This window comes from Equus quagga, chromosome 1 (genome assembly GCF_021613505.1).
Source record: "Equus quagga isolate Etosha38 chromosome 1, UCLA_HA_Equagga_1.0, whole genome shotgun sequence".
Lineage (NCBI taxonomy): Eukaryota > Metazoa > Chordata > Mammalia > Perissodactyla > Equidae > Equus > Equus quagga.
Genome location: NC_060267.1, coordinates 12144273 through 12157877, shown reverse-complemented (window position 1 = coordinate 12157877; position 13605 = coordinate 12144273). Strand labels below are relative to the sequence as shown.

At 42.2% G+C, this 13605-nt stretch overlaps 1 protein-coding gene across 3 annotated transcripts in view; it reads left to right on the top strand.

The window, feature by feature from the left end:
• Positions 1-13605, top strand: part of IKZF4 (IKAROS family zinc finger 4) — a 32211-nt gene that overhangs the window by 5128 nt on the left and 13478 nt on the right. For 2 of the 3 annotated variants that reach the window (XM_046647342.1, XM_046647362.1), the window contains 2 exons: positions 10163-10298; positions 10474-10528. In XM_046647342.1, the coding sequence (XP_046503298.1) occupies positions 10489-10528 (40 nt within the window). In that variant the 5' untranslated portion in view covers positions 10163-10298; positions 10474-10488. The remainder of the gene's footprint in view (positions 1-10162; positions 10299-10473; positions 10529-13605) is intronic. The other variant, XM_046647352.1, reaches the window with a different exon arrangement.

Sequence of the window (13605 nt, the reverse complement as noted above, 5' to 3'; positions counted from 1 at the left end):
TTGTCTCTAGAGGTTACAATGACCAACCTTTCCTCCCTCCTTACAGAGACACTTCCTTCTGAACTGGAAGACTAGCTGTTTCTAGTTGCTTTGTATTCAGCTCACTGAAATGAATTTACAGTACATATGTACCTACCTCCATCACTGAATGCCTATGATTCTGTAAAGCCAGTTTCCTTCCAAGATCTTTGAGCCAAACCTGTCTTGTGTAACTAAATTCTCTCTCCTTATACCTCCTCCCCCTGGGGTGTGTCTCCAATTGGCACTGCGTAATTTGACCCATTTCCTCTAAAGAAACTAAGATCTGCCTGCCCGCCCGGCCAGGCAGGGGAGGAGGTGCTTTGAGGGGCAGGGAGTGGGAAGGTTGGGAGGGATGTGCCTGTGCTGCCTGGAGACTTGAGCAAACTGAATTCCATCTACTGATTTACTGCTGGCTCTCAGAATGCCAGGATTTGGAACAGCAGGATTTTGATCCCCTCTCACTTCCAGGGTTACCAACTTGCCATTTGGACCAGTTGGAGGCAGCTAAAGACTGATTTTGCCCAAGATGTGTCGTGGAGCACCTGTTAAGTGCAATTAAGAAGGAGAAGAGCTCAGTTTACTGCTAGGAACAAAGTCCAACTCAGAAAACAACTTTTCAGAACCTTCTGGAAATTGTTTTGGGGCCATTTGGGCAGGTGTCCAAGAATGAGATGTGTTTTCTGAGCCAGTGCTAGCTGAATGCTATGCTTCAGCAGCTCTGCTCACCTAGAGCTTGTCTAGCCCCTGGTTCACACACACATACACAATTGCATTACCATATTTCTCCCTGTAGAGCCTGCTCAACTTGTTCTTCCTTTTTTATTTTATTTTATTATTTTTAATGGTTTCATATCTCCATTTTTTTTAGTCTGGCTTGTTTTGTTTTTGTTTTTGTTTTTTGAGGAAGATTAGCCCTGAGCTAACATCTGCTGCCAATCCTCCGGGGTTTTTTTTGCTGAGGAAGACTGGCCCTGAGCTAACATCCATACCCATCTTCCTCCACTTTGTATGTGGGATGCCTACCACAACATGGCTTGCCAAGCGGTGCCATGTCCACACCCGGGAGCCGAACCAGCGAATGTCAGGCCACAAGAGCAGAAGGTGCGCACTTTACTGCTGCGCCACAAGGCCGGCCCCTAGTCTGGCTTGTTAATTTTTGTACATAGTATGAAGGTGAGGCTTTCATTTATTATTCTTTTTTTTATTCTTTTATTTTTTAAATTATTTTATTGAGGTCATATTGGTTTATAACATTGCATACTTTCAGGTTTACATTATCATATATCAGTTTCGATATAGACTGTATCATGCTCATCACCAGTAGTCTCGTTTTCATCCATCACCATACATATCCGTAACCACTAATCTGTTCTCTTTATCCATGTGTTTGTTTATCTTCCACATATGAGTGAAATCATATGGTGTCATGTGATCTCTCTCTGGTTTATTTCACTTAACATAATATGCTCAAGGTCCATCCATGTTGTTGCGAATGGGACAATTTTATCTTTTTTATGGCTGAGTATTATTCCCTTGTATATATATACCACATCTTCTTTATCCATTCCTCAGTTGATGGGCACTTGGGTTGCTTCCATGTCTTGGCTATTGTGAATAATGCTGCGATGAACATACAGGGGAATAAATCTCTTTGAATTGTTTATTTCATGTTCTCTGGATAAATACCCAGTAGAGGGATAGCTGGATCGTATGGTAGTTCTATTTTTAATTTTTTGAGGAATCGCCATACTGTTTTCCATAGTGGCTGCACCAGTATTCATTCCCACCAGCAGTGTATGATGGTTCCCTTTTCTCCACATCCTCCTCAACATTTGTTGTTTTTCAGCTTGTTAATTATAGTGATTCTGACAGGTGTAAGGTGATATCTCATTATAGTTTTGATTTGCATTTCCCTGATGATTACTGACGTTGAACATCTTCTCATGTGCCTGTTGGCCATCTGTATATCTTCTTTGGAAGAATGTCTGTTCATATCCTCTGACCATTTTTTGATTGGGTTGGGTTTTTTTGTTGTTTAGTTGTATGAGTTCTTCTTTTTTTATAAAGACTTTATTTTTTTCCTTTTTCTCCCCAAAGCCCCCCAGTACATAGTTGTATATTCTTCATTGTGAGTCCTTCTAGTTGTGGCATGTGGGACGCTGCCTCAGCGTGGCTTGACGAGCAGTGCCATGTCCGCACCCAGGACTCGAACCAACGAAACACTGGGCCGCCTGCAGTGGAGCGCGCGAACTTAACCACTCAGCCACGGGGCCAGCCCCTATGAGTTCTTTATATATTTTGGAAATTAACTCCTTGTCAGATATATGATTTTCAAGTATTTTCTCCCATTGGTGGGTTGTCTTTTTGTTTTGTTCATGGTTTCTTTTGCCTTGCAGAAGCTTTTTAGTCTGATGTAGTCCCATTTGTTTATTTTTCCTTTTGTTTCCCTCGCCTGAGTAGACATGGTATTTGAAAAGATGCTGCTAAGACTGATGTCAAAGATTGTACTGCCTATATTTTCTTCTAGTTTTATGGTTTCAGGTATTACACTCAAGTCTATACTCTATTTTGAGTTAATTTTTGTGTATGGTATAAGATACTGGTCTACTTTCATTCTTTTGCATGTGGCTGTCCAGTTTTCCCAGCACCATTTATTGAAGAGACTTTCCTTTCTCCATTGTATGTTCTTGGCTTCTTTGTTGAAGATTAGCTGTCTGTAGGTGTGGGTTTTATTTCTGAGCTCTCAATTCTCTTCCATCGATCTATGTGTCTATTTTTGTGCCAGTACAATGCTATGTTGATTACTATAGCTTTGTAGTATTTTTTTATTAAGATTATGATAGTTTACAACCGTGTGAAATTTCGGTTGTACATTATTGTTAGTCATGTTGTGGGTACACCACTTCACCCTTTGTGCCCTCCCCACACCCCCCCCTTTCCCCTGGTAACCACCGATCAGTTCTCCTTGTCTATATGTTAACTTCCATCTATGAGTGAAGTCATACAGAGTTTGTCTTTCTCTATCTGGCTTATTTCGCTTAACATAATACCCTCAAGGTCCATCCATGTTGTTGTGAATGGGACGATTTTGTCCTTTTTTATGGCTGAGTAGTATTCCATTGTGTATATATACCATATCTTCTTTATCCAATCATCAGTTGCTGGGCACTTAGGTTGCTTCCACGTCTTGGCTATTGTGAATAATGCTGCGATGAACATAGGGGTGCATGGGACTCTTGGAATTGCTGATTTCAGGTTCTTAGGATAGATACCCAGTAGTGGTATGGCTGGATCATAAGGTATTTCTATTTTTAACTTTTTGAGAAATCTCCATACTATTTTCCATAGTGGCTGCACCAGTTTGCTTTCCCACCAACAGTGTACAAGAGTTCCTTTTTCTCCACAACCTCTGCAACATTTGTCACTCTTGGTTTTGGATATTTTTGCCAATCTAACGGGTGTAAGGTGATATCTTAGTGTAGTTTTGATTTGCATTTCCCTGATGATTCGTGATGATGAGCATCTTTTCATGCGTCTATTGGCCATCCTTATATCTTTGTAGTATTTTTTTTTTTTTTTTGAGGAAGATTAGCCCTGACCTCACATCTACCACCAATTTTCCTCTTTTTGCTGAGGCAGGCTGGTCCTGAGCTAACATCCCTGCCCTTCTTCCTCTACTTTATATGTGGGATGCCTGCCACAGCATGGCTTGTCAAGTGGGTGCCATGTCTGCACCCAGGATCTGAACCAGTCAACCCCAGGCCACCAAAGTGGAATGTGCAAACTTAACCACTGTACCATCAGGCTGGCCCCTGTAGTATATTTTTAAGTCAGGGATTTTGATACCTCCAGCTTTGTTCTTTTTTCTCAGGATTGCTTTGGTTATTCAGGGTCTTTTGTTGTTCCATATAAATCCTAGGATTCTTTGTTCTATTTCTGTGAGGAATGTCATTGGGATTCCAATTGGGATTGCATTAACTCTGTAGATTGCTTTAGGTAATATGGACATTTTAACTATGTTTATTCTTCTGATCCATGGGCATGGAATATCTTTCCATTTATTTATGTCTTCTTCAATTTCTTTCAATAATGTCTTATAGTTTTCAGTGTATAGGTCTTTCACCTCCTTGGTTAAATTTATTCCTAGATATTTTATTCATTTTGTTGTGATTTTAAATAGGATTGTATTCGTGACTTCTCTTTCTGCTATCAGAAAATGGACTGTTTCATCTATGAGATCTCTTATACCGACCTCATGGTAACCACTAAACAAAAAATCAGAACAGAGCCACAAATCATAAATAAAGAGAAAACTGAGAAAACCATCACAGAAAACCACCAAACTGAAATGGCAGACAGAAACACAAGGGGAAAGAAATAAGGAAATCTAGAACAACTGGAAAACAAGAGATAAAATGGCAGTATTAAGCCCTCATATAGCAGTAATCACTCTAAATGTAAATGGATTGAATTCTGCAATCAGAAGACAGAGGGGCTGGAATTAGAACAAAGAATCCTAAAATTCATATGGGGCAACAAAAGACCCCAAATTTCTAAAGCAATCCTGAGAAAAAAGAACAAAACGGGAGGCATCACAATCCCTGACTTCAAAACATACTACAAAGCTACAGTAATCAAAACAGCATGGTACTGGTACAAAAACAGGTGCACAGATCAATGGAACAGAATTGAAAGCCCAGAAATAAAACCACACATCTATGGACAGCTTATCTTTGACAAAGGAGCTGAGGGCATACAATGGAGAAAAGAAAGTCTTTTAAACAAATGGTGCTAGGAAAACTGGAAAGCCACATGTAAAAGAAAGAAAATTGACCATTCTTTTTCACCATTCACCAAAATAAACTCAAAATGGATCAAAGACCTAAAGGTGAGACCTGAAACCATAAGGCTTCTGGAAGAAAACGTAGGCAGCACACTCTTTGACATCAGTATTAAAACGATCTTTTCGGACACCATGCCTTCTCAGAGAAGGGAAACAATAGAAAGAACAAACAAATGGGACATCATCAGATTAAAGAGCTTCTTCAAAGCAAATGAAAACAGGATTGAAACAAAAAAACAACCCACTAACTGGGAAAAAATATTTGCAAGTCATACATCTGACAAAGGCTTAATATCCATAATATATAAAGAACTCTCGCAACTCAACAACAAAACATCAAACAACCCAATCAAAAAATGGGCTGGAGACATGAACAGACATTTCTCCAAAGAAGATATACTGATGGCCAATAGGCACATGAAAAGATGCTCATCATCACTGATCATCAGGGAAATGCAAATCAAAACTACACTAAGATATCACCTTACACCCATTAGAATGACAAAAATATCTAAAACTAATAGCAACAAATGTTGGAGAGGTTGCGGAGAAAAAGGAAGCCTCATACACTGCTGGTGGGAATGCAAACTGGTGCAGCCACTATGGAAAACAGTATGGAGATTCCTCAAAAAATTAAAAATAGAACTACTATACGATCCAGCCATCCCACTACTGGGTATTTATCCAAAGAGCTTGAAGTCAGCAATCCCAAAAGTCCTATGCACCCCAATGTTTATTGCAGCACTGTTTACAATAGCCAAGATGTGGAAGCAACCTAAGTGTCCAGCAACAGACGAATGGATAAAGAAGATGTGGTACATATATACAATGGAATACTACTCAGCTGCAAAACAGAACAAAACCATTCCATTTGCAATAACATGGATGGACCTTGAGAGAATTATGTTAAGTGAAACAAGCCAGTGAGAGAAGGATAATCTGTGTATGACTCCACTCATATGAGGAATTTAAAATTATGGACTAAGAACAGTTTAGTGGATACCAGGGGAAAGGTGGGGTGGGGGGGGGGCACAAAGGGTGAAGTGGTGCATCTACAACATGACTGACAAACATTAATGTACAACTGAAATTTCACAAGATTGTAACCTATCAATAACTCAATAAAAAAAAAAAAAAAAAAGACAGAGGGGCTGGCCCCATGGCCAAGTGATTAAATTCATACACTCCGCTTTGGTGGTCCAGGGTTTTGCCAGTTTGGATCCTGGACATGGACATGCCACCACTTGTCAGGCCATGCTGAGGTGGCATCCCACATGCCACAGCTAGAAGGACCCACAACTAAAAATATACAACTGTGTACCAGGGGGCTTTGGGGAGAAAAAAAGGAAAAGAAAAATTTTAAATCTTTTAAAAAAAGAACAGAGTGGCTTAATGGATTAAAAACCAAGACCCAACAATATGCTGCCTCCAGGAAGTACATCTCAGCTCTAAAGGCAAACATAGGCTCAGAGTGAAGGGATGGAAGATGATACTCCAAGCAAATGGCAAGCAAAAGAAAGCAGGTGTTGCCATACTTATATCAGACAAAGCAGACTTCAAGATAAAAAAGACAATGAGAGATGAAGAGGGGCAGTATATAATCATAAAAAGGACATCCCGCCAAGAGGACATAACATTTATGAATATATATACACCTAACACAGGAGCACCAAAGTATATAAAGCAACTATTAACAGACCTAAAGGGATAAATTGGCAGAAATACAGTAATAGCAAGAGACCTCAACACCCCACTTACCTCAGTGGATAGATCATCCAGACAGAAAGTGAACAAGGAAACAATGGCCTTAAATGAAACACTAGACAAGATGGACTTAATAGATATATATATAGAACATTCCATCCAAAACACAGCAAAATATATATTCTTTTCAAGTGCACATGGAACATTCTCAAAGATAGACCGTATGTTGGGAAACCAGGCAAGCATCAATAAATTTAAGAAGATTGAAATCATATCAGGGCTGGCCCAGTGGCGCAGTGGTTAAGTGCACACGTTCCGCTTTGGCAGCCTGGGCTTCACCAGTTCGCATCCCGGGTGCGGACATGGCACTGCTTGGCAAGCCATGCTGTGGTAGGCGTCCCACATATAAAGTAGAGGAAGATGGGCACAGATGTTCGCTCAGGGCCGGTCTTCCTCAGCAAAAAAAAAAAAAAAAAAAAGGATTGGCAGCAGTTAGCTCAGGGCTAATCTTCCTCAAAAAAAAAAAAATCATATCAAGCATCTTTTCTGACCACAATGCTATGAAACTAGAAGTTGACTACAAGAAAAAAGCTGGGAAAGTGACAAATATGTGGAAACTATACAACATGCTACTGATCAGCTGTTGATCGATGAAGAAATCAAAGGAGAAATCAAAAAATACCTGGAAACAAATGAAAATGAAAACACAACATACCAACACTATGGGATGCAGCCAAAGTGGTACTAAGAGGGAAATTTATAGCAGTACAGGCCTATGTCAAGAAACAAGAAAAATCTCAAAGAAGTAATCTTAAACCACACCTAACAGAACTAGACAAAGAACAAACAAAACCCAAAGTCAGCAGGAGGAAGGAAATAATAAAAATTAGAGCAGAAATAAATGAAATAGAGACAAAAAACAATAGAAAGGATCAGTGAAACAAACAGCTGGTTCTTTGAGAAGATAAACAAAACTGACAAATCCTTAGCCAGACTCACTAGGAAAAAAGAGAGGTGGCTCAAATAAATAACATTAAAAATAAAAGAGGAGAAATTACAATGGATACCACAGAAATCCAAAGGATTATAAGAGAATACTATGAAAAACTATATGCCCACAAATTGGATAACCTAGAAGAAAAGAATAAATTCTTAAACTCATACAACCTCCCAAAACTAAATCAAGAAGAAATAGAGAATCTGAATAGACCAATCACAAGTAAAGAGATTGAAACAGTAATAGAAACCTCCCAAAAAACAAAAGTCCGGGATCAGAAGGCTTCGCTGGAGAATTCCACAAAATATTCAAATAAAATTTAATACCTATTGTTTTCAAATTATTCCAAAAAATTGAAGAAGACAGAGTGCTTCCTAATTCATTCTATGAGGCCAACATTACCCTGATACCAAAACCAGACAGGGACAACACAAAGAAGGACAGTTACAGGCCAATATCACTGATGAACATAGATGCAAAAATCCTCAACAAAATATCAGCAAACCGAATACAGCAATACATTAAAAGGATTATATACCATGATCAAGTGGGATTTATACCAGGGTCACAGGGATAGTTCAACATCTGAAAATCAATCCGTGTGATACACCATGTTAATAAAATGAGGACTAAACATCACATGATCATCTCAATAGATGCAGAGAAAGCATTTGACAAGATCCAACATCCATTCATGATAAAAACTCTCAATAAAATGGGTATAGAAGGGAAGTGATTCAACATAATAAAGGCCATATATGACAAACCGACAGCCAACATCATAGTTAGTGAAAAACTGAAAGCCGTCCCTCCGAGAACAGGAAAAGCCAAGGGTGCCCACTCTCACCACTCCTATTCAACATAGTACTGGAGGTTTTGGCCAGAGTAATTAGGCAAGAAAAAGAAATAAAAGGTATCCAAATTGGAAAGGAAGAAGTAAAACTCTCATTGTTTGCAGTCTACATGATTCCATATATAGAAAACCCTAAAGAATCCACCAGAAAACTATTAGAAATAATACAGCAAAGTTTCAGGGTACAAAATCAACTTAGAAAAATCAGTTGCATTTCTATACACTAGTAATGAACTAGCAGAAAGAGAAGTCAAGAATACAATCCCATTTACAAATGTTCTTCCTTTTTAAGTAACAGACCCCACTCCCATGGGAATCACACCAAAGGAAAAGTTGCCTTAATTGATGTTAGAACCAAGGAAAAGCAAGAAGATCCATGAAGGCCTGGAGTACCCTGGCTTTTGAAAGAAAGCAAGATGGTTTAATGGAAAGAGCACACGTCTGAGAGGCAGGAGACTTGTGTTCTTTGTCTTGTTCCAGCCTCACCACGAGCTCTAAGACAAGTCGCTTGACTGCTCTGAGCCTGTTTCTCCAAGCAGAAAATGGGGAAAATCCTGTTCTTTCTTGCTTCTCCTGAATGGGTGTGTGTGTGTGAGGGAAGTCACATGTGGCATCTTGAATTCTGCAGTAGTTTTGAAAAATCCCAAAGGGCAATTATGGACCTAATGATTTGGAAATGAAAGGGGTCCCATGAGTACCAGACTACTCTCCCTCATCTTTGGCTCTCTGACCACAGAACTTGTTGAGAATAACGGGTTGTGGGAGAAACAGGCTAATAGATATTTTTCCCCTGTGTGCCCTCCAGAACGCCCACCCCCACCTTTATCAATATAGTATTAAAAGCAAACCAAATTTTCATCCATCTGCCTCAGTGAGAGCTGTCAAAGAAACCAAGAGTCCTGGTAGCAGCTTAGGCTGTTCCCTTGCCCCCCAAAATCTGCCCCTGGGGTATTTATTTTTCATTAGATAATTGGTGAAAGCAATTTTTGATGTATGTAAATTTCCACCAAATAGAGTTTTTTCCTCCTCCCACAGGCCCCTAAGGAGATAATTCATTGCAACAAATTATCACTTTTAGTTGCTCTCAGTTCTTGATGAATACTCTACTACCAATTACTGCTTGCCTTCCCTCAAATAGACTAACCTGTATTTTATTTATTTATTTTTTTGAGGAAGATTAGCCCTGAGCTAACTACTGCCAATCCTCCTCTTTTTGCTGAGGAAGACTGGCCCTGAGCAACATCCGTGCCCATCTTCCTCTACTTTATACATGGGACGCCTACCACAGCATGGCTTTTTCCAAGCAGTGCCATGTCCACACCCAGGATCCGAACCCATGAACCCCGGGCCGCCGAGAAAGTGAACTTCGAACTTAACCGCTGCGCCACCTCGCCGGCGCCTAACCTATATTTTAAATTCAGGCTCCCCCACCCACACTTAAAAAAAAAAAAAACATTAGCAACATAATTGACAAGAAGGTGGGGTAAGGCCCTTAAGAGTCTAATTTGTTTATTACACCTTCAGCAGAAGACTCCTCGCTGAACTTGAGGTGGGCCGCTCTCCTCCATCTTCTACTTTCCTGTCCTCCTCCCTCCTGCCACACACCCAAAAAAGAACCCCTTGAATGACTGAATCCCTCTTCTTCCTCTTATTACTACCCCATCCTTAACTAAGTATGGGGCCTCTATGGGGCTGTTTCTTTGCCTCCTGAGGGCTGAGCTATAACCTGTCTCCTTTCCTACAGCATCAGCTCCACCTACAGGGAGAGAGGATCTACTTTCAAAACGACACAGCAAGGACCACTGGAATGAGACAGTGTTTCCATCCCAGAGGCTGGGGAAGCCTGCAGAAGTTGGGGGTTGAAGAAGACCCTGCGGTTTGTAAGTCAGGGTATTGTCTTTTTCACCAGGGCAAAGTATGAGCTTTTTCTTCTTTAGGTCAGGGTCAGAGCACACTTCAGCGATCTTTTAGGTTTCCTCCTGACTCCAGAATGTTAGAAAGAAACCTCCTCCCTTCCTAAATCTGGCTTCTAATAGCAGCTATTTTCTCTTTCAGCAGAATCTCTCTGAGATGGACACGGAAGACTGCAATGGCCGCTCCTATATGTCTGGTATGCCCTCTTGTGCATTCTGTAAGGGGCTGGGAGCAGACTGTCCTGTGGAGCAGAGTGGAGAACCTTCAGCCTAGCACAGGACCTCTGAGTGCCCCCGTCACAGAGCTGACACTCACGCCTGTGGTGCTTGGTAGTGCACATTCATTTTGGTCGTTTTACATTCCCTAAATAGTGATTCTCCTCCCGGACTTCTTGGGGGATGGAGAAAGGGAATAAGAGGGGAATACGAGTGGAGACTATCAGAGAGGAATGATTTGAAGCAAAGAGATAGAAGGAAGATATGGTTTCTTCTCTTGTGCTCTGAGGTCACCAGCCAAACATGACATTCTGTCCCAGCCAGGTAGAGAGTGGAGCAGGGTTTCAAACCTCAGAGGCCTGCAGGGGCCAGGTAGGTATGTAAATAAGTGAACTGGGTCAGGATGATGAGAAAGGGGACAGTGGGGACTGTCATGAACTGGAGAATACATGTCCTACTTCAAGAAGCAGCAGCTTTTCAGTGTCCACCAGTCACTGCCATGTGGGAATGTATATCCAGTGTGGCCAAAACTTCCAATATTTTAAGATAACTCAAAAATCCAGATTTCATATGAAATGTCTCCATTTTAAAATAACGACTCAATATTTTTTAAAATGTTCCATGGGGCAAGCCAGACTTATCTATGTGCTGAATTCAACTAGTGGACCAACAATTTACAGCCTTTGAAGTAGAGATATAGAGTCTAGAGCCTAATTCTCCTTTCCCCCAATCCTTTTCCACGATCATAACATATTGTAGCTTTTCATATCTGCCAAATACTCTTACTGAGACAGAAGAGATCATCACTTATAATATGAATGGCTTTTAGAGATATGAAAGTAATCAGGATCCTCTCCAAGTTTAACAAGGTGAAAAGAAAAGAGGAACTTTATCTGGCTCCCTCTGAGGTGTAGGAAAGGGCCTAAGAAAAGTTTTTCTTTAAGATGGAAGGAATCATTTTGGGGGGACATTAGAATGTCAGGGCAGGAAATTATTATAAGAGGTGAGGGAAGCCAGAACTGGGTTTTGACATGATGAGTATCCTCATCAGAAATCAAAGCACCACTGTAGAAATGACCTATAGCTTTTTTTTTTTAACCCTAAAGTGGGACCAATGGAGGAATTATGGGCATGCCTAAGGGAGATAGCAAGATGGGTCAGACACACATATGAGTCATTGTCAACACCTGGGGAAGATAAGGTACGACTTTGACTCCAACCCCTTTCTCATTTAAGGAGGGAAGGAGTTGGAATGGGTAGAGGCATTCGATACCTGCCACATGCTGGACAGAGTGACAGGGATCAAGGGGACTAATTCAATTGAAAGACTTTTTATTGGAACTAAAGTTGTGGCCCTTCTGAAGAACCAGCCAATCCTCCTACCTCCCATTCAGTTAAGCCTATTCAGAAAACCACTACTGAGCAACACATACACTCAGGACCCTGCTTTAGTGCTGGAGAACACTCAGATGGATAAAAACCAGCCCCTGCCCTAAGGTAGGCAAATGAGACACTAGGAAGGTGGCTGGGGAGATAGCCCACGGAGCGCTTTTCATTGCTGTCTCTGGAGAATGTTGGGTATCAGAGGAAAACTTCTAAGGGTGTTTGCTTCACTGTGCTATGAAACCAAGCTTTCTCTGCTTTCAGGAGGTTGGCATTTCCTAGATAAGAGGAGGCCTCTGTACAGGATGGTTTTTGAATGAAAGTGGAAGCCAGAAACTCCTCATCTGTGTTTTGAGAACTCTAGATGTCAGCAGCTGCCTTAGAGAGGGAAAAGGGAAAGCCAAAGGAGGGCTAACATTAGCTCTGACAAGCAGCCCTGCAGGGCAGAGCGTGGCTGAGACAGGCCACTTGAGGGGTGTCTGAGAGCTCGTCCCTGACCCATCTCTTCTGGGCTGATACGGAAGCAGTGGGAAAGGCTGCAGTGTACGCCCCTCCTAAAGCACACCAGCCCCTTCAAGGTCATCACAGCTCTTTGCCTCTACCCCAGGTGGCCTTCCCTCCCCTGGCTACTTGATGAAGGTGGCATCTCTCCTGTTCTTCAAAGAGATTTTCCCACCTCACGGAACCTGATTCCGAAAGTCCATCTTTTCTCCTTGTATCTCTTTGTAAAAGGTATAGATCATTTCCTCCTGGGGGAGAGAAGGAAGAGAAGAAGGAGTCCATTAATTTACCACACGGATTATCCCCCCACCCCCATTCCCTATCTTTCAAGGGAAACTGAGTTGCTCAAACTCAGCTCCTGCAATTAATTGACTGAGCAGTGCTTGTCCCAGGTTTTCTGGGACTATGAAATGTTTACGGGAACCTCAGAAGAAAGGGATCCAGGGGTAGGCAGCTCAAAGTTTCACGGCCCTCCCACCCCCAAATTCTTGGAATCAGAAAATCTAGTCTCCAAAGTAGGTCAGCACATCAGTGAGCAGCTCCTCTGGAAGGGAAGGGAGCGGAGGCCTTTCTTGATAGAAGGCGGATTCATCCAGGGCTGTCGGCTGCTGGGCCCCAGGGGCACAGGAGGGGAGGGGAAGTGGGGAGATTATACCAGTATTTCGCCTGGGATCTGAAAGGGCTCAGGGCCATGGAGCAACACTAGCCTGAGACCAGACCGTGCTGGGCCTTCTCCCTGCCGGGAAGGAGGGGGCTGTCAGTCCCCAGATCTAGAGAGCAACCGCCCTCCTGGAGGAGGAGGGAAAGGAGGGAATGAGAGTGCCTGAGTTTGGTGGGGGAGGGGCCTTCTGCTGATCTGAGAGCCTTGAAGCTGCCCGGTGTCCTGGGCCCCATGACCTCTGGGGCCTTGGCTTCCCCAGCTGGCAGAGGATTGGACCTTCCCTGGGGGCCCCCCTTTCTGCCTCCCACCCCTAGGGCCCATCCATCTCTCTCTCTCTCTCTTGCACACACTCTTGCCTCTCTCAGGCATTTGTTGTGCAGTTCTTCTTTGTCTGCTGGGCACGAGGGCAACGGCATCTGCCTCCCCTCCCTGTGCACACCCCCACCCCACCCCTTCACTGGCTTGGGAAGGGATGCTGTAGCCTAGCATCCCCCCCAACAGACACACATAGAC